Raw genomic sequence first — 27,036 nt, forward strand, 5'->3', positions numbered from 1 at the left:
TGTATAGCGCCTTTTATCTCTCTGTATTAAATAGCGCCTTTCACGTGTATTTATCATACTATTATGTAGTCCCTTTCACCTCTCTATCTAGGTCTATGTTATATAGTGCCTCTCACCTCTATTGTATAGCGCCTTTTATCTCTCTGTATTAAATAGCGCCTTTCACGTGTATTTATCATACTATTATGTAGTCCCTTTCACCTCTCTGTCTATCTAGGTCTATGTTATATAGTGCCTCTCACCTCTATCTATTATATAGCGCCTTTTATCTCTCTGTATTATATAGCGCCTTTCACGTGTATTTATCTATTATGTAGTCCCTTTCACCTCTCTCTCTATCTAGGTCTATGTTATATAGTGCCTCTCACCTCTATTGTATAGCGCCTTTTATCTCTCTGTATTATATAGCGCCTTTCACGTGTATTTATCATACTATTATGTAGTCCCTTTCACCTCTCTGTCTATCTAGGTCTATGTTATATAGTGCCTTTCACCTCTATCTAGGCGGAGTGGTGGCTCTGAGGCTAGGGATCTGCCGGTTCGAATCCCGTAAATGCCAGTAGGGACTCTGCTCTGTTGGGCCCTTAACCTGCCATTGCTGTGCGTTTTGAGTAGTGAGAAAGGCGCACTAGAAATGAAAAGAATGATCTATCTGTCATATAGTGCCTTTACTGTATATTCCGGGGCCCTTTAGCCCGTCGTTTCCAATTCTTTGAATTTCTCCATCAGTTGCCCTGAGCTGACACTTTACGGTGCCGTCAGGACGGCCTTTGGCTCGCGGTGTGCCGACAGGCTTTGCTTTGGGGTGTCCTGCTGAGGTGTCGCCGTTTCATTTCAAAGTGCTAACAGCTTTACTGCTCTGACCGAGGACGTTCAGCCCGTGATCCGTAACGGGGCGCCACAGCAGTGCACTGGCAGCGCCGCTCCCTCTTAGGAGACCGAGGTTCACATCCCCGGCGCTCTCTCGGTGTGTCCTTCCTTCCAGGAGTCCATCGCTAAACCCGTCTGTCTGTCTGTCTGTCCGCCCAGTGCTTACTGGGATTGGCTGCACCCCCCCAATGGCTGGACCTTAAAGTGTCGAGAGAATAAACTGCACGCTTTTTGATGTTTTTGTAGACGGTAATCAGTGATCCTCTTTGATGTGTTTGTATATTTAGATCTTTAATTCGTTTTCACAGTAAACTTTATTTCATTGAATGACAAGAGCAAGCTGGACTTTAATGTGTCACCAAGATAAGAAATCAAACGATCTTGTCAAGTTATTATCAAATGCAAGGTTTACATTTAATTGTCAGCCTTCACGCTGTGTTGTTAATGTCGTGCACTTGAGACCCCCCACCCTACAAAGACCCCTCCCTCTTTGACCCTCATGGAGGGGAGCGGCTCGTGTCCTGGTGGTCCTCACGTAAGACCCGTCATTGGCAGGCTGAGAAGATCGGAAGAAAACCCAAAGCTTTCACACTTCACAGGCAGAGGGGGGACCCCAGCACACAAGCCCCCCTTGTCCTTGTTGCTTCTTCACCTCCAGGCCTGGACTAGGAGACCCCCTGGCAGAGAAAAGCCAAGAAAACCAAGGACCCCGACATACTTCGTGACACCGGAGAGTCACCGGTACAACAGCAGACACGGCGGGGACAGACGGCTGAAGGGGGACACTCATCAAGTGACAGGAGGCTGACATCAAGCTCATTGCTCTTTATTGTTAATTTACAGTTCAAACATTTTAATACCAAAGAAATCCAAACAAAGGTTTATTTATTGTGCGAGTGACTTGAAAAACGCGATGAATAAACACAAAAGAATATCAACTGATGGAGTGAGTCGTGAGACCCAGCACTCGTCATCGTCATCATCTTCATCGCCGTCTGTGAGACCCTCAGCCGGCACAACTCCACTCGGGCCCTTCTACACACAAAAGGAAGTTTAAATCTGTAGTAGAAGCAGGTCCACTGTCCGGGGGTCTGCTTATCTGACAAAGAAAAGTAAAAAATAAAACAAGGTCCTCAGCATTTAGTCATTTAAGTGCAGACTGGGCCGAGCCCTGGAATGGGGGGTCTCGGGGTCCACGTTTGTGATTGTTGGACCATCTTTTACACACAGAAACCTCTGTCGAGGGGTCAGATATTTAGTAAGGACCCCTGGGGCGGTGGCAGTCTAATGTGAAGACTCACCCTGGTAGCTGATGGCCAGGTAGTTGTCCATCTGAGAACGCTGCCTTGGTTGATAAACGCCCCAATCTTGGAAGTCACATTCAGATCCATCCATCCAACGCCATTTGCCCTTTCAGAAAATAAAAGAATAAAAGACAAAGGTCCGTTGAGTTGGTCTTTGTGTTGTCCAAACCACAAGACCGTTGGCTCACTTTCTGCCCGGCCATTCCGTAGATTAAAATGCCGCCCCCCCCCCATCTTTGGCGCACAAGCCAATTCACAGACTGAATAACCGAGGATGCAGCGAGCACAGGGGGGTCCACGGAAATGGAATCTGTCACACACACAGTGACGTTACGAGGACACTGACGGAGCTCCTGGCCGAGGTGCCTGCCCCTTCTGTTTAAGTACGTAGAGAAGGTTACCGGAGAATGACCTCACCATCTACAAGGCCTCCCAGCCACGCGTAAGGAAACCTGTAATAGTCCTCAGTCAGGCCGAGGATAAAGTGAGTCTCCTCAGCGCTGGGCACCGAAGAGAGGCGGCAAACCAACTGAAAAAGAAGAAATATTTCTGAGTGAACGTCAGCGCTCAACAAACGACATCTTTAAAAGCTGAAAGCGGCTCTGACGTGACCCCCCACCACCACCCTTGTCTGTCTGTGAACTCAACAGGCTTTGGGCTTTAAAGGTGACACACCGATAACGTTATTCTACTCAAATGACCAACACAAAGATCTTTACCCAGGCCTCCTCATAACGAAGCTGCAGGTCAATGTAAACGTAACAGCTGCCATTGAAGGCTGTCCATGGTGAAGGGCAGTCGTGTTGATCGAGAGATGTGACGGCTGAAAGAAACAAAAGACAAACAGACAGAAAGTCCTTTCGAAGCAATTCCGTTACTTGAGGTTTCCACGCAGCTCTACATTTCAAGAAGTTCACGATTAATAACAGACACCGTTTGCCGTTTCACTCCTTCACGCGGAGCTTTTGTTAATCCAAAGCGACATCTCGGACATCTCTGTGCTGCCAAAGGCGACATGAAATGACAAATGACATACCTGGTGGCCACAGGCTCAGTGAAATCAAAAGCAGAATCATCGTGGAAAGGCCCTTAAAGAACAAAAACAAATGTATAAAAGGAGAAGCCCGCTGGCTTGGCGTCTCTGTCACGTTAAACAAAGAGTTCTTCGTCCATCCCAAGAATTACTAACTCTGACACTTAGCTTCAGTGTAGAAAGTCAGTCAGTCAGTCGATACTGATAAATAATCAACAACTAGTGACAAGCACTCACCTTACTCAACAACTTGAAGATGACACAGCGCTCTTTGGCTCAAACAGCTGTCAGATAACAAGTGGTGCTCACCAGAGCAGAGAACAAAATCAAGAGGAGTGCAGACTTACAAGCACAAACTATTACATGTAAGTGAAGAATGGAGAAAAGCATTTAGCTCCTGGCTTGTGAATAGTATTATTAAATAAAGAAAGAAAGAAAGAAAAGGACTGTGAAATGTACCTGTCTGGAAACCAAACAAAGAGGACCTCCGCTAAGCAGGCATGGGCTCAACCAGAAGACCATAAGCAACTTTTATCAAAGAGCCGACTGGACAACCAATGACCAATGTGTGTGTGTGTGTGTGTGTGTGTGTGGAGTAACCCTAATTTAAGCTTTTATTTCAAAATGATTTATGGCCATAATGACAGCAAATAAAAAATGTTCATTTGCATAATAACTAATGACAACAAATAAAAACAAGTATAAGGAATACAAAGATTATACAATCTGCTTGGGTTCATGCATCTTCATTCAGTCCCAGATGTCAGTTTCTAGATGGTCCGGTTCCTTACTTATTAATTATATATCCTTAAGTTAAAATAAAGATTTCTTGCTGGAGATTGAGCTCCTTTACGGGGGTCCAGCAGCTATGCAAATACAAGCTTCATTTAAATGTCCATGGCTCCTCTCAAAATGTCCATGTTGGCAAATGAGTTGGGCTCTTTACAAAAAGTGTCACAAAGCAACTGAATTAAAGGCTCAATTTAAGTGGCAAATGAACTAAAGCTGAACTCAGAACTTTTCTGAACAGAGTTCTAATAAAAGACACCACCACTGCAATCCCTCACACTCAAATAAACATTTACACCTGGCTGCCATTCCACTACCACAGTTATCACACAAGCCAAGTTTGATTCCTAAAAGTTACTTGAACCTGCAAACAGGCTGCTATACAAATCATTCGGAGGTCCTGCTTCACGTTTCAGCTTTCCCAAAATGCACTACACTTAAGTTCAGCACAACACAAATGTCAAGGTTGGGTCATTTACCTGAAATCTATCAATAGAGAAGGTTAAACCAGAGTAGCAAAACAAACAAGCAAAAAAGTCTAAAGGAAACATACACACTCCGAAGAAACCGACATCAATAAAAGAGTGAGTAGAAGATCCTTTATGGACATATGATTCCATATGTTGGTGTGAGTACATCAGGGGGTTCTGACTATTCTGGTTCTTAGCAAAGGCCTAAGTTCTCTGTACAGCCTAGTAGCCTCAACAGCAGTATAACTAGCTCCAAGATGGTGTTCTTCCATTAGCAAAACACAGAGTTCAAGAAGTTACGCCAACATATCCGCTTAAATGAATGGCCGCCTTTGCCAGTACTTCTCAGTAGGCGATAGTGAAAATCCTGAAATAAAATAGGACGTAGGAAATCAAACATCACTAAATAAACCACAGTATTAAAATTAACCAGAAAATACATGACCTATGTAGAACACCAATTAATAAGAGGTCAAATAATAATATCGTGACGGTTAGGCAAACGTCTGTTTACAGGTCGTAGTTTAGGACAAACACCATAGCTTTCTCAAACTTAACTCAAAGTGTCATTTTCTTTTTCTGTGTAAAATAAAAGTTTTACATGATAAAAAACAAAACAAAATGAACTTACGTAACTATCTGAGAAATGTGCTTGCTTTTTAAAGCAAACCAACGAGGTAGGTTGTTAGAAAGACGCTACTTTGCTCGCCATGTTTCCCACATGAAGGGAAAGGTTTCGTGAAAACAACAACTGCTTATGTCTGTAACTGTAAGAAATGAAATACTAGTTATTATTCATTACGAAGTTAATATGCTTTATACTTACACATTCGTAGTAAAATAGCTCTTATTATGGATAAACGTTACAGCTGAATGCGTTGTTGTAAAGACCAAGAAGTCGATGTGAGAGGAAGTGCGGCGTCATTACATTTAACTTAAATGTCTTCTGTTCACAGTGTAGTTTTTTTTACTTAGAATAATAAGTTATTATTTTTCTTAAAATGTAAACATTTCTATAACTTATTATTCTTAATTTGTTTATTGAATTAGAATTAAATAAATAATAGGGTAAAACCCATTTTTATTAATTAAGGATTATTTTGCGTATAGTTAGCTATTTTTTATTATTATTTTTCAGACATGTAAGATGTATTTTTTACAGTGTAGGGAGGCTATAGGACATCAGTTTCCAGTGTTTAACCTGGATATTATCTACAGGACCAGTCTGCAGTCACTCTTGGCAAATTCTGAAATAAACTCATTCATATCTGGATTTTCTGTGAGATTCTTCTCATGTGCCAGAATGACTACATTTCTCTTCCTTGAATGCAGCATTGTTCGGCGGAGTGGAGTGAGAATGCGGTTCTAAGTAGAGAAAGAGCTTTCGCATGCAGCTGAAGACACGCCAGTGATGAGTGCTGTGACATATAGCCAATGCAACATAGGGCAGGCCTCTTTGTACGGCTCAATGCCTTTGCGTGATTCACAGTTTAGTGATCACCATTGCTTTTGCCACAGCAATTCCATTTTACAAGCTCATGCTGTTTTGCTCTGTGCCTGCAAGTGCCTGAAGTGGTTTCAGGAGAGAATGATCAGGAAATAATTCTGATTTAGGCAGGAGAAGCGATGAGGCCCTCAATAATTCAACATTTCTCTGAGAGAACCTTGTCTCCATTCCCAAAACAGCTCTCGATCTATCAAGAATGCTGAACATAGCCCTTTTAAAAGTCTGATTAGGAGCAATTTGTTCATCAGAGTCACCGTACCCAAGTGTAGACACGACAATACTATCATCAAGCTGTGAATTAACTTTCCGTTTCCTTTTGAGCGAATTGGTAGGCCTACTGAGAGAAATGATCCTCCCAGAATGAGTGGCATCTCATCTCCTTCAGTGTGGCCAGTGAAGCGGTCACCACCTCCCCAGCAGGACACAAATCCACTGCATGTGCCTGTAGAATTGCATTGGCTGGTTTCAGCACACCAAGCACACGAAGGAGGAATGTTCTTGTATTGAAGAAATTCTGCTTTTTAAATTGGGTCAAAAGACCACATGCCTGTATGCAAATGTCAAAAGGGGCAGTGTCAGCCTCTGCTACCTGAGAGAAGCCCCCTTATAGCTTCCACGTTGTTGACAATGGACTTTGTGACATCATAATGACTGGTTCCAACAGTGATGGATTAGAAGCCAGAAGGCTACATGACCGTCATCAAGTCCTCCCGTGAGAACCCTAAATACAAAGAGGACTGTTCATTTATGTCAGGTAGAACGCCCAGAGGGGACTGGGTGGTCTCGTGGTCTGGAACCCCTGCAGATATGAGTTCTCTCTCCAGCCGTCTGGAGTATTTGTTTTGTTTTCTGTCCTCCCTGGCCATCGGACCTTACTCTTATTCTATGTTAATTAATGTGGTCTTATTTTAATTTCTTACTTTGTCTTTTATTTTTCTTTTCTTCATTACATAAGGCACTTTGAGCTACATTTCTTGTATGAAAATGTGCGATATAAATAAATGTTGCTGGTCCATCGTATTTCTAGAAGTCTTGTCAGTGTGGCTGTATTGTGTGTGTGTGAAACATAAGGTCTGTGACAAAATGTGTTCAATGAATTTGAGCAGTCAGAGAACTTCTCAGCCAGAGGTTCGGATTCCATCGCATGTATCACTGCTACATGGAGCTGCTGCTTGTAGCAGTGTACATATGGAATGTACTTACACACTTGGTTTTGTAACAAAGCCTGGACACCACCCCTTGGCCCAGACATGACAGAAGCACCGTCAAAACACTGACACACTAAATTGTCTGGGCTGTAACCTAGCTCAGAGAGATGGGGCAGAATTGGGTTACAAATATATTCAGCATCAAGCCGATTCGGTTCAATGAAGCCAATCAGGTCTTCTTCAGGGATGGAGTTCTGGACAAATCTAATCACTCCAGACAAATTCTCAATGTTACTGCGATCCCTGGTACCATCACTTTTAATGCAGAGTCCAGGAGAGTCAGCTTTTCATATTTGGTCCTGATATCTTTTACCGCCATTTTGGCAAGACTCAATCATTTAATTTTGAATTACACTGGATGTGCATTTTGCGTTGTCTGGGATGTACTTTACAAGTTCTGCAAGTCTGGTGTCTTTATTGATTGTGTAATCAAAGAACTTAAGGAAAGTCCGTCCTCCTCCTCCTCCTCCTCACCTTCGTGATTGTGACCACGCAGAGCCAGTTCATGGACTGCAAGGAAGTGAACGGCCTCCCCAGTGCTTTTCACATCATATCTATTCTTTTCTATCTGGGTTGGACCCAGTAGTTGAACTATGCTTTCACCCGTCTCTGCCCGGTGCCGATACTCTTGCCATGCAGACATGGCTCTGACGTGCGGGATACTAGACGCGTTTGTGGAAGCCGCCAGTCTTTTTCTACAGATTAGTAGCCCAATTAGTGTAGCCATGTTTGGTGAATATGTTCTCACGGTCCGAATGGAAGCACTAAATTTGTGGCAGGCAAAGCAAAAGCTGGCATCACGGACAACAGAATATTCAAGCCATGGTCAAGACTGATTCCAGCTTGCACTAAAACATCTGAGTGTCTTTCCAAATGCGCACTTGGGATAATTAATTAAAAACGGGCTGGGATGGGCTATCCATATTTAAGTCAGGCAGACCGGACTGTCGATTTTGTTGAAGGCAGAGGTTTGGATACCCGACACGGGCACAGAGCTGGAGGATTGTGTAGGCTTATCTACATCTTTTGGAGTTTCAGTTCCTGACGTGGGTGCGCTGTGCTCCGTGTTGGTAGCAGCGGTGCTGGGCTCAACTGTGGAGCCAGCAGCTTGCGGAGGGACAGAGCATTTCACAGGATGGGCACAGCTTGTCTCTGGGGGGGCAGTGCCCATGCCTCTGGGTTTAAATGATGAAATATTTAATGAATCGGGTGAAATCTGTTCTCACTGATTGTTAAATGGGCGGGCAACACGGTAAATGTGTTAGTGACCGGGATTGTGCTTCTGTAACTGGCAGATTGGTTAGGAATGATACAGACAGGAGAACTGTCATTTTTATTTAAGGCCTTGTTTTCTTATACGCTGTGCTGTGACTAAGACGACTTACTGCTGCTGGTGACGTCACACGCTTTTATGTCAGCAGGTCCAGATGTGTTCATCTCAACTGCCACAGCACACAAGAGGATCTTTAATGCCAACCTCCGTAAAAATCGCCGGGTTCTCTTTTCACCACAAAGGCGTCCACACTGGCTGCTCTTTCTGTTTGAATGTCACTTGTAATTAGTTGGGCAGCACGTACCTTTATTCAATTACACTTTAGATTTCAACTACAGAGTGTGGATCATTTTATACTTACAATGCTCACTTTGGAGAGTCCTGTGTGTCCCTGTGTGTGTGACAGTGTGCCGGTGACCGATCTGCGCCGTGTCTCTCAGCCTCTCTGATTGACACCTTTGAATGTTTGGTGCAGCACAGCGAATTCAACCTGATCTGCCACAGTGGGTTTGTTATCACCTTATTCAATGGAGGGGTTCATGGACGTCAAATGGCAATGAATAGAAGACGGATTAATGAAAATATGTGAGCTGCCTTCCGCACATCAGTCATCGCATTTTGATGGCGATTCTAAGAGGGGAGGATTCCCAAACAGATCTCTTATGCGATCCTTCCACAGTATCTCTCAAAGTTATTTTGTCAAATTACGTTATAAATGCATCATTCCTTACCATTTTTTAATTCAGGCGACTCTTTAATCCGACTTGAACTCGGGGTGAATACAAAAAGAAACTGCCTTAGTGAGTCGAGCAGCAGGACAGCATGCGCGATCAGCACTTGTGACACATTTGACTGTGACGGCGTCTTTTCTTCGTAGTGAACTCGTCAGTTTTGTGCTCCACACAAATATTGTAAAGTATATTAATAAATGAAATATCTCATTAATTGATCGAATGACATCTGTCAGTTTAAGGATCTTCTTTCTCAGATGTGCTCACTGAAAAGTAGAGAGTTAGCCTTTAGTCTCCGTTTACTTGGTTTTAAATAAGTCAGAACAAAGAAAGCATTTGAGGACATTTATTTATTTATTTATTGAACTACAACACTATAGGGAGGTGGAACCCAAACAACAGTCGATTAAATGTGATCTCAAGAAAAGATAAGTGCTAATAATAATACTGATAAAAGGACCAATATATACAATGTAAAGGAGTAAAATTGATTTAAACAGCTGGGGCTCCGTCTCACACACACAGAGCCAGCATACCCGTGTCACACTAAATTTTGAAAATAAAATGTATATTAAAAACACAATACTTCTTCCTGATTTTTATCAATTTCATGCTAAGAACTCACCTCATCCGGGATTACTTCACAACAAATTGCAGTCTCAGTTACCACTAATTTTAAATAGATAGTAGAAATCTGCTCATCAATGGGATTAAATAAAACTTATTAAAACACATCTTTATTTATTAGCTTCTCTTTTTATATCTCATATGAAGCTTTCATGACAGATATCTCATAATAAATCAACAATAATTACCAACAATGGTAATATAAATATGAGATTTGTTATATCTTTATGTTGAATTTCTTTAAAATACTCATTTAAAAAAACACATATTCACATAGTATATTTTAATATAAAGACATGATATATTTTCACATATTTCTGGTTATATCTGCAAAATCACATATTTGATTGCATCTTCTCCATAAGGGTACTTTTATACTTATGAAAAATGTAATACAGAATCGAATATAAAATCCTACTAATAACCTACAAAGCTTTAAATAACCTCACACCACACTACATCAGTGACCTCCTCCATCACGATGTGCCTGCCTGCCCACTAAGGTCCTCTGATTCTGGTAATCTTGTTGTGCCCCTCACTAATCTACACTCCATGGGTGACAGCAGGACCTTCAGCTGTATAGCGCCCAGACTCTGGAGTGACCTACCGAAATAAATCAGGTCAGCTGACTCCACGAATTCTTTTAAAAAACAACTCCAAACTCATCTGTTCAGTTTGTCTTTTAGCTCTACCTGACTTTATTACCCTTCTCTTAGTTTACTTCTCTGTCAAGATGCTCATGTAACCTGTGTGTGTGTGTGTGTGTGCGAGACCATCAATTATGTTGTCTGTTTTTTTGTTTTTTTTTAGAATTTACTGTCTTAATCTTCTTTATTTATTTATCTGGTTTGTACAATGCTATATACTGTATACTCTGCCGTTCTTTATTATATTCTGTAAGTGCCTTGAGCATGGGAAAGGTGCTATATAAATAAAATGTATTATTATTATTATTATTAATAAAAAAGATTCATCTTCATAATATCTCAAATTTCATCAATTGTTTATTAAAGTTGCTTCTTATATTTTCTCGAAAAAAATATAATTATTATATATGATGATGAAATTTGTAAAAAATATACCTTTTCACCCCCTCAGGGGCAGAATTTGGAAAAATCGATTGTTAGCGGGCGCCATAATGTCATAAAGTGTTTGTAGGACCGAAGCTTGAGGCTGGGTGTTGATATGTCACCCGGTTAGTCACCTTACATTGTTATATATAGATATAATATATTATTAGATATAAAAATAGATAAACACAAAATATCCGCGACGCTTGACAGGTTGTGTGTAAACCGTAATCCTCTCACAGGACGACCTTCAACACCTGATTTTGTATAAAGAACGCCATTATGTTAAACCTCAAAATAAAAATGAAATCGCCGCCCTGCAGCTACTAACTCACACAGACCACCAAAAGTAGAAGGCTGCAACAGATCAGCGTAATGTTCAGTTGATGTGGGGTAGTTGCCACCATTACTGTCATGAGACATAATTGAAAATTCCGTCCAATTGTCTACTACATACCTAATGTGAATTTCCCCTTGGGATTAATAAAGTATCTACCTACCTACCTATCTAATGATTTGCTCACGTGCTTCCATTGCCATATCCAGACTCCGAAATAAGCAAGCGCCGTCTCCTACATGGGAACGACAACATGGCGTATCATTTCCTCATTAATACAGTGATCCCTCGCTATATCGCGCTTCGCCTTTCGCGGCTTCACTCCATCGCGGATTTTATATGTAAGCATATTTAAATATATATCGCGGATTTTTCGCTGCTTCGCGGGTTTCTGCGGACAATAGGTCTTTTAATTTCTGGTACATGCTTCCTCAGTTGGTTTGCCCAGTTGATTTCATTGGCAGATGGCTGAGAAGCTATCCAGCTTACTTTCTCTCTTCCTCTCTCTCTCTCTCTCTCTTGCGCTGACGTAGGGGGGTGTGAGCAGGGGGGCTGTGTGCAGCTGCTTCCTGAAGGACATGCTGCACGGAGCTTCGCATACTTAAAAGCTCAAAGGGCACGTATTGATTTTTTTTATCTGTCTCTCTATCTCTCTCTCTCTCTCTCTCTCTCTTCCTCTCTCTTCCTGCTCCTGACAGAGGGGGTGTGAGCTGCCGCCTTCAACAGCTTTGTACCGGCGGTGCTTCGCATACTTAAAAGCCAAAAAGCCCTATTGATTTTTTTTTGACTGCTTGCTTTGCACTCCTTTGAAAAGGAAGATATGTTTGCATTCTTTTAATTGTGAGACAGAACTGTCATCTCTGTCTTGTCATGGAGCACAGTTTAAACTTTTGAAAAAGAGACAAATGTTTGTTTGCAGTGTTTGAATAACGTTCCTGTCTCTCTACAACCTCCTGTGTTTCTGCGCAAATCTGTGACCCAAGCATGACATTCTAAAAATAACCATATAAACATATGGTTTCTACTTCGCGGATTTTCCTATTTCGCGGGTGGCTCTGGAACGCAACCCCCGCGATGGAGGAGGGATTACTGTATTCCAAATTTCGTCTGCCATTGTGTTATAGTGAAATAAATAACGTTTGTTGGACAGAACAGGAGCTGTAGTACGATATTTTTAAAAGCGAGTGTGTTCTGAGAGAATGGAGGTTGAAATACTAAAAATATTGTATTTATGAGGATATCGAATAGAATAAGCGAATAAGGGGCGCCGTGCCGCAGTGGGTAGCGCTGCTGCCTCGCAGTTAGGAGACTCGGGTTCGCTTCCCGGGTCCTCACTACGTGCAGTTTGCATGTTCTCCCCGTGTCTGCGTGGGTTTCCTCCCAAAGACATGCAGGTTAGGTGCACTGACGATTCTAAATGGTCCCTAGTGTGTGTGTGTGTGTGTGTGTGTGTGGTAGGATATAGCGGGTTGGATGATGGATGGATAAACGAATAGGGAGATCTATTTATGACATCTATATATGATAGAGATATCCATTTAAAACGTGAAAGTACAGTTTTTACGATGTAGAAGGTAGACCCGATCGAAAGTCGTATCGAGCGCACAAACGTCTTCCCTGCACAGAGAAATGTCGCGTTTATAACGAAGCGGCCGGCGCTGTCCTGCTGCAGCTTATATACACACAGCGGCGGCGGCGGCGAGGGTGCTGCGCGCACAATACGAGCGCTACGGCGATTATTTTGTTACAGTTCTTAGTAGCTAATAATTACACACTTGGTGTGCATGTTAAAAAAACAAACTAAAATTAAAATATTTTTAATGTAGAAGCACGTATTTATTTAAGTATATTAAAATACGTGTTTAATTTTATGTATTGAATATTTGTGCACTAATTCTGCCGTATCTCAATCAAGTGGTATCTGATATGCGGGTGTTAAGTTTAAAATTCTTTAATCCCCTTAGTTCATGTTTAATTAATTCTTTTGTAGACAATATTTATTAAGTATGAAGACCAAAGTCTTATTTTCATTTTTTCCAGACGAATTTGCACCCCCGTATCATCCCTGTGGGGGTTAAAATTTGGAAAAATTCAAAATACGCTTATTTATTTTTTTATTGAAGTGTCTGTATACCAATTTTTGTGTTTCTCAGTTAAGTAGTTTCTGATATATGGGTGTCACTTTAGAAAAGTTTACCCCGCCCCCTTTTCACCACCTTCGGGGTTGAATTTCTAAAAATCCCTTCATAGCGGGTGCCTACGTCACAAAAGGAATCCACTGTCCACATTTCACATTTCTAGCTCCAGCGGTTTAAGCTCTGCGTTGATCTATTAGTCAGTCACTGTACAGTTTTATGTACATTTATAGCTTCACCCACATAGTAATGAAACAGGACAAACTTTAAAAATCAATTGACGTTGGCACTGTATCTGATCGTGTTCAGCTCTGACGGGAAAGCGACAAAAGCAAATGGCTGTGATATCTCTGCCAATCAGCAGCTCCCCTCTAAATCACATGGAGCTCTGAGCTCTCTCAAAAACGCCAAACGTTACTCCTTCACAATCTGTAGAGGGTAATGTCAGTGGAGGCAGGGTGCACTCCAACACATGGCGACAGGTAGAGCGACTCGAACAGAGGCTGGCACGTGACTGAGAAAGGCCCCGCCTCCTGCGCTCGGCCCACAGCCAGTCTGTTGGATTGGTGTAAATACATCGGTACCGCAAGCGAACTCTGGGAGAAGTCGCAAAATCAACCGGAGTGTTGAACCAAATTCTAGAAAGCAAGCAGATCTAAATCCGTTAAGTAAATCTGTCGTGAAAATCGGACAGACATACAGACAAAACGCGCTTGGACCACGACATTTTAAAACTGTTTCTTAGCGAGCAACTGTGGGCCAAGGGTGACCTACATTTCGAATTTCAAGTCCTCATGGTTCGGGAGATTTCGTTATGAGAGAGTCAGTGGTACTTGGCATGCACACACACTTCATGATCTGGTTCTCGCAACTGAAGAGGGCACCGTGGCGGATGTTTGCTGAGTGGCAGCCCAACCACAAGCGTTACCTGGTAGGTAACCACCCACACGATAGAGATTGATAGAGAGACAGACATTAGACATTGAGCTCAAAGTTCAAGAGACGTCATTGAACTCGAACGGGAGTTTGTGTAACGTTAATGCAAGTGGCCAGGAGATGTCACCACCAGAGAGCCGAATGTCAAATGCTTCGACACGATTTTCGACACAACCGAGTCAAATGTTTTTCTCCTTCGTCACTCCGCGCACGAGTAGCTCGAAACACCGCTTAACCCTTCGGCAGCAGCCATCCACTGTGCTTGTGGCGGCAGCAGAGAAACGGGGGGCTGGCCATCTGTGCGGTGTAACATTAATTTGTGCCCACACTACAACAAACGATCAGTAGGTTACTAACCATTTAAAAGAACAACTGATTTGGGGGAAATTCATACCTAAAACTAAAAACAATGACAAAAGACAGATTGCACCTGGCTACAATTGCACATAAAACTGGGCAAACAGCCAGCACCACTTTACAAACACAGCAGCAGACGGAAAGCTCTTTGTACGTCTGTCCCAACAGATTGCTTTCACCCTATGATGGCCTGGCGCCACGTCCAGATGATGTCTTGTGCCCGATGCTTGCTTCATCTGCCCTACAGCTCTGCTCAGGCTTAGAAAATAGACGATTCTACCTGTGAAATGACCGTGGAGGCTTCAGTGATTTATAGCAAACTGTAACACATCACAACTTTTGCGCTTGACTGTGCGCCACACAACATAACGACATGCGCTTCCTTTCATATCTGCCCCGCCCCCTCCAGTCCATCCTTTAATCACTTCCCCCGAGTTGCCGTAAAACACGGAGTGTATACACGGCGTTCCACGCTTCGTCCACTTCTCAATATCTCTTTGAACCTTTCCCCTTTCAGCACCCAGAATTTAACACTCGCTGCCTTTCTTCCATTCTGTGTAATCAAATTCCCAGTTGAACCCAGCCTACCAGACACCAAACCAGGGACGCACCCAGCCTTGGCCTGGCACACACACACTCACAAGCAGAGGCAGAAAAGCCAGTGGGAATAAAACAATTAAAGAATGTATTAAACACTAGTAATAATAAAAATGAACTATAACTACACGCTAAACGATCTCACCCCCATTCCCTTTCGGCGATTACACAATAAACACAAACAAGCCACGAAGAAAAACCACACACTAAAACGTTCATTGAAAACGGCAGCTGATGAAATGCAGTGATGGAAGGCGATAGTACAGAGAACAGCACGTTGAATGGGAATGTAAAGATGGTCCTACCGGTATTTCCTGATGAGATGAAGACGGTGAATGGGATCAGGAGCGCTACTTTCTTCACAGGGTGACAACAAATCCTCGGTCAGTCCTCATGTGCAGGAAGACACCAGACAGACCATAGCCCAAAACAAGAGACGATCCAGGAGAGAACAAGAATCCACCGGTATTAGAACGGCAGGCAGACAACTCCAGACACGAAACACCAAAGACTTCCACCATTTTTGGTATCACTGGCACCCTTGTAAGTATCTCGTGGGCCTCCGTGTACCCAACAGCCACTGCGCGTTCAGCAGAGGACCAATCAGGGCCACTGCAGGGACTGCTGGGAGTTGAAGTTTCAATCCCCAGTAGCGCCGCAACATTGTGGTTATTGTTTTATGGACGGAATAATGATTGATGATTTTAGGTAGGGTGAAATGTAGTCAAGTAGTTCCTTTGCAAATTATTTATTTTCTCTGCAAAAGGAAAGCCCATACCATGTTATACACCTACTACAACAAGATTAAATTAGCCAACAGTATATAAAGCCTTCTTTACATTTTTTTACCGTTTAGAAGAACTTCACTTGTTAAGGCTCTTATGAACAGTCGGGAAAAATGACCAGCTGAACACACTGGAAGTGGACATATTTACTTGGAATTAAGATAGCTGAGTACTTTTGAGACCTTTTTGATATTCTGAATGTTGAATTGTTTGTCTTAGAGCATTTCTCCATTGTGACATTTTTACTTTTCCTTTCATAATCTGAATCTTTCCACCACCTCTTAGTGGTCTTCCTGGTCAGATCGAATCACAATCACAGCTCAAGAACCTTGGGCCAGACACAGTGCTTGGGTTCAAAGTCATTGTCATCTGTCAGGACATTTTAAATACCATAATGGCTTTAAGTGATCCTCTGTTTTATTTTAGCTTAGACGGTCTGACTTGTATTCAACAGTCTCAGATGGAGACCATCTAGTGGAGGAAATCCAGAGGCTCTGTCCTACCTCTGGATAGAGAGTGACACGTGGCCATCTTCAGGCGAGAAGTCTTTGAGTCCAAACTAAATGTACTGCACAGAGTTAACAGAATTGTGGAGTTTAGCTAATGGCTCATGGCAATGCATACATCACGTTCCATTACTCGTCTATTTAAAGACAGCCAGCGTGTGGTTTAGACATGGCTAACATGACAAGTCAAATTACTCTGTAAATGTCCTCAGCACGGAGGTGACTTATGCAATCCTCTGTAATGAGAGACGATTCTCATATCACAGCCTCGAGAGTATGAAGCTCTCTTTGAAGAGTCGATCCTGAAGGCTCACAGATGAGAGATCTTTCAGCCAAAGTACTCTGACTGTGCAGCACATGCATTTCTGAGCACCTGATCAGGTTATGAGTGCCATCAATGTGCCACATGGCGTCGCTGAAGGGCACAGAGCACTGGCGACGTCTCACTGAAGGTGCTGCTCGTCTGTGACCCTTCAGGACCGACTCTTCAAGGAGAGATTCATACTCTCGAGGCTGTGATACAAGAATTGTCTCCTCTATGCTCTCATCACACACGGCCAGCTTACTGTAAGATCTGTCTTGTGTTCAAACTTGGTAATTGGTGAGAGGTAATATTTGATTGTTTGAGAGTAGAGAGACTCTGGATGGAGGTGCATGTCCTGGATCTGTTCAATCACATCTTCTACATCCTAGAGACAGAGGGCCAACTCAGTCCAGACACTGACATTGATATTTTCATTGGAGTTTTGAACATCAAAAACATTTAGCTTTCTTGGCAGAGGCCTGGCACCATCACAGGCTCAGGACAACAGGCAGCCAGTCACCTGTCCAGCTGTGGACTGCACACAGAGCTGATGCCATGGAGGAGTCCATACAGGTAAAGCCGAACCTTCAAGTCTCATGCTTAAATCACACTACTTTATGGTAGCCATGTTTAAATGACTTTAAGTAGGTGTGCTCAGTGGAACTGTAACTGTAATTCAAATGGCAGGTGGATGAACATTATGGAGTTGACTGGGATGAGCTATCTGGATGTGGTGAGGAGGGACTCGAGGCTCCTGAGGTCCAACGACCATGAGAGCTCACAGCAGATGACCTGAATTCACTTCCAGATCCCAGTGTTCCCTTTGCAGATGCACTGGTCACTTACTGTAACACCGTCAGCCACATCAAGAGAATGCCAGGACAGTCTAAATATTAGTATTGAGGCTCATGCTGTACTTCATTTACAATCAGTGACCTTTATGAGATCATTTTACATTTTTCAGTGCTACTCTCCCACTTCGCTCAGAGTGAACACAGTGATCAAAGTAACGAAGTGCGTTTGAGATTTCAGAATTTATTAACTCTGCATTTACAACTGCTACAACATGGCTACTGAATCAAACCTTCAAAAGGCAAACACTGGCACCGACTGTTTGAAGTGGATAAGGGACGAGGCATTGAGGGGCATATTGAGGCTTGGACCCACCTGCAGGTGTTTCTTACAAGCTCCATCCCATTTAATAATAAAATAATAATTCATTACATTTATATAGCGCTTTTCTCAGTACTCAAAGCGCTATCCACACAGGGAAGCGAACCCACAATCTTCCACATTCTCCTTACTGCAAAGCAGCAGCACTACCACTGCGCCACCTGTGAGGACATTTAGAAACTCTGTTCTTGTGAACAGCCAAGAAGAAGGCAAAGCTGTACTACCGAGGGGAACTCCGGCAAACGTAATGTGTGTTTCAGTCTCTCAGTCCACATATTACGTCATGGTGGCTGTCCCAGTGCTTTATTTGAATCCATTTTCATACAATTTGAAGTTGAATCATGTCACCCACAGCCAAGTCAATGTTCATGAATGGGGGCCGAGGTTCAACAACAGCACCATCTGAAAATGACCATCGAAAAACTGTCACAGTTTACACAGTGCGGAGTTTAAATGGTGAATATTCTCAGTACGCCACATACGGTAACATTTGATTGTAACAATATTAGTAGGTCAGATCTTCATGAGAATTGTGCCACAAACAAATCTGGAGCAGTGTGGTCCCATGAGACCCCGATTTGAAGGCTAACGGCTCCGCTGAGCAGTGACTGATGGGTGTGTGTCAGCATTCAGAGTCCCATGGACCACTGCTGCTCCTGACTTTCTGTGGCACAACTGTGTTATTAAATGATATTTTTAATAAACATTTCTCACATTCTGAACAATATGATTGACTGTGATACTTTAATAACGAGTGTTATGTAAAACTTGATATGGTTTGCTATTGTTTGGCCTCGTTCTAGAACACTGAATTTCAATTTCCAAGTTTATGTAAATGGATTAGAATTAAACACTTTGACAGCCAGCATTATATAATCTGGGGGCTGAGTTACTGGATTTGATGAATTTCATCTTCAAGTGAAGAGCACAGCCAAGGACAATCAATTTGCCGAAGCACACACTAATGTCACAGATTTGGAGGTAATTTATAGAACAGAAGAAGAATTTTACCAATGGGTTATCATTTTGAATTGTCATAACTTGAACATAAAATTAGCCCTAAAGATGCAGAGTAATCAGAACCTGTTTTTGTACAGGATTGTTTGTTATAAACTCAAATATATTTCAAAGATAGGGATATTCACTGCTTGCTCCACAGACGCAGCTCTCATTCTACTGTACGTGTCAAGGCATCCCTGACTCACAATAACTGGGATTTGAAAGGATTTGCGTTAATCAGTGATGACTCTGTACCACCACTTAGTTATTTCAGACTCTGGGGAACCTCCCTACGTAACATACCAGTCCAGGCCAACGACATTAGAATAAGAGACGATACCTAATAGATATTCTTTGGATTGTGTGCATTTTATTTCTTACACTCACTGATGTCAGATCTACATCTGTGAAACTGAGCAAGTTTTAAAAATCAGATTATAAAGACAATCTTAGTAATGTAAGAAATACACTATTAGTCATTTGTACAAAAGTGGCGTATGTACAATAAGAATTGGGATGCCTGAAGGCCATTTAATTTGGTGTTTTTGACAAAGGAAATTGAGAACGTTTTGGGTCTAAAGACTGAATACCATAACCTCCAAAAGGAAGAATTGAGAAACATAAATTGGACAAATGAGAGGAGACCATTCAGCCCATCAAGCCCGTTTTCTTTAGCTAATAGCTAAGCTGTCTCAATGTCTCATCCAAATTCTTCTTAAAGGTTCTCAAGGTTACTGCTTCAACTCCATGTCTCAGGAGTTTGTTTGAGAGTCTCACAACTCTTTGTGTAAAGAAGTGTATCCTGACTTCAGTTTTAAACACACTTTCCCTTAATTTCCACTGATGTCCTCAAGTATGAGATTCACTCTCAGGTCAAAAGAATGTTGCTGGATCTCCTTTATGGATGCCTTTGAGGATTTTAAACACCTTGACAAGGTCCCCACACCATCTCCCCTGTTCACACTAAGCAGGTCTAATTCTCTGAGTCTGTCACAGGAGGACATAGCCTTCAGTCCCATGATGCACCTGGTTGTTCTCTGCTCTCTGCTATGTCTTTCTTGTACCGCGATGACCAGAACTGCACACAACACTCCAGATGAGTTCTAATCAATGCATTATATGGTTTGACTATAATGTCACTTGAGTTTTATTCAACAGGTTTAGTGATATATTCTAACCTTTTATTTGTCTTTTTAATTGCTTCTGAGCATTGCTTAGTTGATGAAAATGGTGAGTCAACATAAATTAGATTGAACTTTATTTGTCCCAAGGGTGAAATTTGGCTTTTCATGGTAGTGTTTTAAATAAATAAATAGGTAGGTAGAGAAATAAGTGAATAAATATACACAGAGATCAGAATGACTATGAAGGTAGAAACGTAAAGTTAAGTTATAAATATTCCTACCAAAGTGACAAGTGGCACATAATATTAAAGTGACAGACACTAAAGTGACATGACTTATGCTGATAGGCTAACATGTTTAAGGTGACACACTATGACAAAGGCTCTTGAGTAGTCACCAAGTAGTGGGATATCAGACGCAGTGCATACTGTAGCTAATCTATGTAGCTTATGAGGAGCATCAGGCCCAGACTTCACAGCAGGTAGTGTGCTGTTGTGCTTCACACCCTGAGGTTGTGAGTTCAAATAGTGACCCTCAGCTTGTCTTCCCCTTTACTCCAAATGAAAACCTAAGGGCTCAGAGATCAAATTTAGCGTTGCCCTGATGTTCTTTCTGGTTTCCTCCTGGCACACCTCCCATGCAGATCTCATGTGTGAAGCCTCTTTCTAATGGCAGACTCATGCACTTTAAAGTCAGCAGTAGAAAGTGCTAGCTTTAAGTCACATAATAAAATGTTGGTCCTGTTAGAGACTTCTCTCAGCATCTTTTGTCTGAAGATCTCTTGAAATTCCTTCCCAGACTCCTAGGCATCTATACCCTTCAGTGTGAAGGCCTCAGAGAGCTCTTTTGTGATTACACACACTTGAACAACAAAGCGCAAACCAACTTAAATGTGGTAGGTTTAAATAAGAGGACAGCTTCAGACGAGATCCTCTGTCAGGATGTCCTCCTCATCATCACCACCTGATTCTAATTTGAGGTGCAGATCAATGGAGGGGTGCACTTACTTTTTCTGTATGTGGAATTTGCATTTCTGTTTTATTTAAATGATAATATTTACTACCGAATGTGCATGTGGTGTGATGTTTGTTGTGTTCTGTCAGCTTTATCTAAAGATTGCCTTTAACAGAAGATCAACTCTTGACATGTCCACATACAGCGCCTTCAGAAAGTCTTCAGACCCTTTCACTTTTCCACATTTTCTTGTGTTTCAGCCTTGTGCTAAAATCATTTCACTTCATTTTTTCCCACATCAAGTAACACTCAACACCCCAGAATGACAAAGTGAAAACAGGATTTAAGACATTCTTGCAAATTAAATAGAAATAAAACCTGAGCTATCCCAGTGACCCAAGTAATCAGACCCTTTACTCAGTACTTACTTGAAGCCCCTTTGGCATCGATCAAGGTCTGCAGTCTTCTTGGCTCTAATGTGACAGCTCTGCATGGTTTCCTCCAGATGTGACATTTAGAATTTATGTTGGTCTCGTCACACCAGAGAATCGTGTTTTTCAGTTTCTTTTGATGCTTTTTAGGAAACTCTAAGCAGGATTTTGGTGTGTCTGGCCACAGGGCCATAAAGTCCAGTATGTTGTAGCAGTTGCTGTCCTTCTGGAATCTTCTCCCATCTCCACACAGATTCTCTGGTGCTCAGCCACAGTGACTACTGGGTTCTTGGTCACCTCCATTATGAAGGTGTATTCTAAAAATATTCCTTTTAAGAATTATGGAGGTCACTGTCACTTTGAGAACCTTCAATGCTGCAGAAGTTTTGTATTTCTATCCTCAGATCTGCACCTCGACCCAATCTGTATGGCTTGGTTTTGCTCCACTGTGGACCTTCTGTAGACAGGTGTGTGCCTTTTCTAATCAGGTCCAGTCGATTACATTAACCACAGGTGGACTCCAAACAAGGTGTACAAACATCTCAACGTTGACTGATAGAATGGGATGCACCTGCGCCATATTTCAGGTGACACAGTAAAGAGTCTGAAAATTGTGTCAATGGGATACTTCAGGTTTTGTATTTTTAATAAAATTGCCAAAAATGTCTGAAAACCTGTTTTCCATTCTGGGGTGTTGAGTGTTTCTTGATGACAAATAAAATAAATTTTAAACAATTTTACCAGAAGGCTGCAACATAAAAAATGTGAAACCTGAAGGAGTCTGAAGAGTTTGTGAAGGCACTGGACGTTAAAAAAGAAAACTAAAATCGTTTCATTCCAGTCACCCCATCTGTTGTTGTTTGAATGAAAGAGGGCTCCATGGTAGAAGATCCCACTTCTAAAAGGAAGATACAATAAAAAAATCACCAATGTTGAGAAGCCACAGAGGTGGTGACGGTCCTCTGGACTGAGGACACTAATTGAGAGCTTCATGGTAAGTCAGAGAAGCTCTGTGTCCACAGAAGACAAAATGAACCTACAAGCTTTACAAAGAAAACACATGAGACATGGAGGAGGAGGCTCATTAATGTGATGGGGCGCTGAGCTGGAACTGTGCCGGGCACAATAAAGTCAGAAGATCAACAAGGCATTCTGGGGCAAATATAGATAGATAGATAGATAGATAGATAGATAGATAGATAGATAGATAGATAGATAGATAGATAGATAGATAGATAGATAGATAGATAGATAGATAGATAGATAGATAGATAGATAGATAGATAGATAGATAGACTTACTTTATTAATCCCAAGGGGTAATTCACAATTCAATTTACGCCAGCATATCCTGTTAAATGAATGGCCGCCTTTTCCATCGCTTTTCAGTATGCGATTGCGAAAATCCTGAAATCAAATAGGACGTAGGAAACCACAACAGTAACATCGCTAAATAAATCACAGTGGTGAAAAGTAACCAGAAAATACATGACCTGTGCAGAACACGAATTATATAAGAAGTCAAATAATATACTGTGACGGTTAGGCAAGCATCTTTTTATGTGGTTTACAGGACAAACGCATATCGTTCTCAAACTTATCTCAAAGGGTCATCTTCTTTTTCTGTGTAAAATAGTAGTTTTAAACAATAAAAAATATATATGAACTTACGTAACTATCCGAGAAATGTTTTTGCATTTTAAAGCAAACCAACAAGGTAGGTTGTTAGAAAGACGCTACTTTGCTCGCTATGCTTCTTTTCCCACATGAAGTGAAAGGTTTCGTGAAAACAACAGCAACACATGAGATTACGTCTGTAACTGTACGAAATGAAATACTATTTATTATTCATTAAAGAATTAAAATGCTTTATACTTACATATTCAGAGTAAAATAGCTCTTATTATGGATAAAAGTTACAGCTGAATGCGTTGTTGTAAAGACCAAGAAATCGATGTGAGAGGAAGTGCAGCGTCATTACATTTAACTTAACTTAAATGTCTTCTGTTCACAGTGTAGTTTTTTTATTTAGAATAAGTTATAAAAAAGTTTACCTTTTAAGAAAAATAATAAGTTAACATTCTTCTTTTTTTTTTATTGAATTAGAATTAAATAATAAAAAGGGTACACCTCATTTTTATTAATTAAAGTAATAATTATTTTGTGTATAGGTAGCTATTTTATGTTATTATTTTTCACACATGCAAGATTTATTTTTTACAGTATGGGTGAGGGAAGCGAGTATGGATCGGAGCCCCCTAGTAATACGTTAGAATATAGTTTTATTTCGTCAGATAAATCTAATCCATTGATATAACGACTGTCTCCATCCGTTAATAGAATATCTAAATCCAAGCAATATTTTTAAGTTCTTCATCGGCCATAAATGTTAATTTTGGAATATTGTACAGACATCCGAAGTAGCTCACACGTATGTTTAACTGTTTGTACAGTTTATTTACTATGTACATGTTCTTCTTAAGTTAGCATATGCTGGATTTATGTCCAAGTGTCTGTTGATGGCGGTTTCATCTGATAGCCAAGACTCGGCCAACTCTCTTGCACTTTTAGTACTGACCTTAAATTTTACTTTTACGTTGTCCCAGTTGAATGTATGTCCTGTCGATTTAGTATGTGCATAGATCAATGATAGTGCGTCCTTTCTTCTGATGGCGTTGCGATGTTCCTGTACACGTGTTGAGATTCTTTTTGAAGTTTGTCCCATGTATACCGCTGAGCAAGAATTGCATGGGATACTATAAACTGCGTTTCGTGTTTCTGCTGTCGATTTCTTGTTTTTGGCATTAAAGAGGACTCTGCGCAGATTGTTCGTGGGATTGTGTGCTAATCTGACGCCCCACTTGGCCAGGATGCCCGCTGTACCTTCAGACACCTTGTGGTGATAAGGGAGTGAGTGCCAGGTGGGGTGGGGGTTCTGATTTAAGTCGATTGTTTGCTGAGTTATCTGGCATCTCCTGTGTAAGCTCCGATTAATGAATGTTTTTGAGTATCCGTTTGAGGTGAAAAGGTGGAAGAGATAGCGTCTCTCATTCATTTTTGTGTCCTTAGTATTACAATGAGTGTGGACTCGTCTGAATAGGGTTTTAACACAGCTCCGTTTATGAGATACCAGGTGGTGCTGGTGAAGTGTAAAATCTTGTCTGCGTAGCATTCTTTGCGGTAAACACTTGTGGTCAGGGTGGTGTCATTATTTCTTTTGATGTAGATGTCCAGGAAGCTGATGTGTTAGTTGTCAGTTATAATCATCAACATTAAAAGAAATAAACATTTGAAATACATCAGTCTGTGTGTAATGAATGAATCTAATATACAAGTTTCACTTTTTGAATGGAATTACTGAAATAAATCAACTTTGTCATGATATTCTAATTTTATGACCAGCACCTGTATATATGTATGTATATATTTGTATATGTGTGTGTGTGTGTGTGTGTGTGTGTGTGTGTGTGTATATATATATATATATATATATATATATATATATATATATATATATATATATATATATATATATATATATATATAATGATATTTGCAATTTGAAACGTAAGGTACAGTTTTTCTTCTTCACTGCTGCCTTCATTGGCATGATATTTTGAGTTGCCTACCTTACCTAGATTATTTTACTCATCTTTTCTTGTTTTTCATCTGTTCTTGGTGGATTTGTTTTCCCTGCCTACTTTTGCTTTTTCTAACTCGTCTATCGTAAGCAGGACTTCACTTCATGTGACTGCTGGGTGTTTCATTTATGAAGACAAATCTCTCGACTGTCCTATTGTTGTGCTAGAGAGCTCAGAGCAGGTGCGCCATCATGACGAGGCCTCCTCAGCAGGCGGATCTCCAAAGTTCCAGAACTCGGTGAAGTAGTAGATGGCAAATACAAGTCCAAGTGCAGGCAGGTGGGTCTGTGATACGGCAATAGGATCCAAAAAGAATGATATGAAAAGTACTGACTTGGAGGAGATGGTCAGTCAGTCAGTCAGTCACCAGCAGGAACGGAGAAAACGGCAAGAAGTGATGGGCAGGCAGGCACGACATTCTCTGCCAATCAGTCCACTTGTTTCATTGCCTGTTTCTCAAAAGTTTCAAAATCCAATCTGCTGAGGATGTAGAAATAGGACAGTTGTTTCAGCTTCCTTGACGTTGTTTTGCTCGCTCAATTCATGATTTGAACACCTGTAGTTCTACCTGTTCTTATACCTGACCGGGATCAACAAATGCAGGAGCTCAGACAAGATTTCATCAGACAAGGTTACACCCCCAAAACAACACACCCTCAAATAAGAAGAGCTACTGCCATACCCAGAGACACCTTCTGGAATATAAAAGCAAAGACAACAGGAATCGCATCCCCCTTGTTGTCTCCTACAACCCACATCTTGAAACACTTTGAAAAATTATAAAAGAACTTCAGCCAATACTAAACAATGACCAAACCCTGAAAAATGTATTTCCTGAACCTCCCCTCCTGGCATACAGACAACCACTAAACCTTCAGCAACTAATTGTCCGAAGCTCCATAAGTGAACCAACAGAAAATGGCACATCTCCATGTCTACAGAAAAGATGCAAAACATGTGCTCACATTTATGATCCAGACCGTATAGTTATACCACACTGCCGACTTGAACATCACATAAAGGGATCATTTTTCCTGCAGATCATCTAATGTAGTCTACCTAATTCTCTGCATGAAATGTCCTGACACTGCACTCTATGTGGGAGAAACTGGACAAACACTCCGCCAGAGAATGAATTTACACAGGTGCCACATTAAACATGGCAACACAGATGTTCCTGTAGCGGCCCACTTCAACAGCCATGGACACTGTGAGAAGGACTTTAAAGTCACAGGGCTTATGGGCAGCTTCAAAACACAGCAAGAGAGAAAAGAATGGAAGTTAAACTCATGCTAAAACTGAATACATTACAACATGGCTTGAATAAAGACAAGAGTTTTATGGCCAGGTATGAGGATTGTTTTCATCTCTCAGAATGACAGACAACCCGACTACAGACCCACATTGTTTTGACAAACTTATTACAAACTTCAAAAGACTTTGGTGGACAGTCATCTTATCCAAAGATCTTGACCATACATTGTTCTTCTCTCTCTGGTTAAATTAACCCTAGCCTGAATGAATCTATTAATTTTTTACATTTCAAATTTCTCATTTAAAGATTTACCAATGTTATTTAATGTCCTAGAGTGTGTATATAAACACAGGGAACTCCAGTTTCTGTGTTACATCTCGCCTGAAGAAGGGGCCTGAGTTGCCTCGAAAGCTTGCATATTGTAATCTTTTTAGTTTGCCAATAAAAGGGGTCATTTTACTTGGCTTTTCTCAACACCTGTATCAAAAAGCCAAATGACGTGGCATTTTCATTAGACATCATGTAAACGACCAGCATAAGCACAGTTGACATAAACTACAGTAGAAGAGCAAACCCGAGGCCTTTGTCAGCACACCTACTGAAGCCGTGTCTGTCTAGTGG

The 27,036-nt window shown here is 41.4% G+C and overlaps 2 protein-coding genes across 42 annotated transcripts in view; one reads left to right on the top strand and one right to left on the bottom strand.

Annotated features, from left to right (window-relative positions):
- LOC114641392 (C-type lectin domain family 5 member A-like) overlaps positions 1 to 27,036 on the top strand; it is a 1,576,682-nt gene that overhangs the window by 1,135,450 nt on the left and 414,196 nt on the right. The gene's annotated exons all lie outside the window — the stretch shown is intronic.
- LOC114644709 (snaclec coagulation factor IX/factor X-binding protein subunit A-like) overlaps positions 1,683 to 27,036 on the bottom strand; it is a 71,064-nt gene continuing 45,710 nt past the window's right edge. Inside the window, exons 1-5 of one of the 9 annotated variants that reach the window (XR_007934665.1) lie at positions 15,550 to 15,828; positions 2,894 to 2,997; positions 2,592 to 2,703; positions 2,172 to 2,280; positions 1,683 to 1,969 (exon numbers count right to left, since the gene is read on the bottom strand). Coding sequence is in view for 2 of the 9 variants with exons in the window: in XM_051926010.1 (XP_051781970.1) it covers positions 1,752 to 1,969; positions 2,172 to 2,280; positions 2,587 to 2,703; positions 2,894 to 2,997; positions 3,211 to 3,250 (588 nt within the window). In the remaining 7 variants the exon portion in view is untranslated. Of the gene's footprint in view, positions 1,970 to 2,171; positions 2,281 to 2,586; positions 2,998 to 3,210; positions 4,912 to 15,549; positions 15,831 to 27,036 lie in introns of those variants that run through there. The other 8 variants (XR_007934664.1, XM_051926010.1, XR_007934668.1 and 5 more) reach the window with 8 other exon arrangements.

The sequence above is a fragment of the Erpetoichthys calabaricus genome, chromosome 4 (genome assembly GCF_900747795.2).
Source record: "Erpetoichthys calabaricus chromosome 4, fErpCal1.3, whole genome shotgun sequence".
Taxonomy (NCBI): Eukaryota; Metazoa; Chordata; class Cladistia; order Polypteriformes; family Polypteridae; genus Erpetoichthys; species Erpetoichthys calabaricus.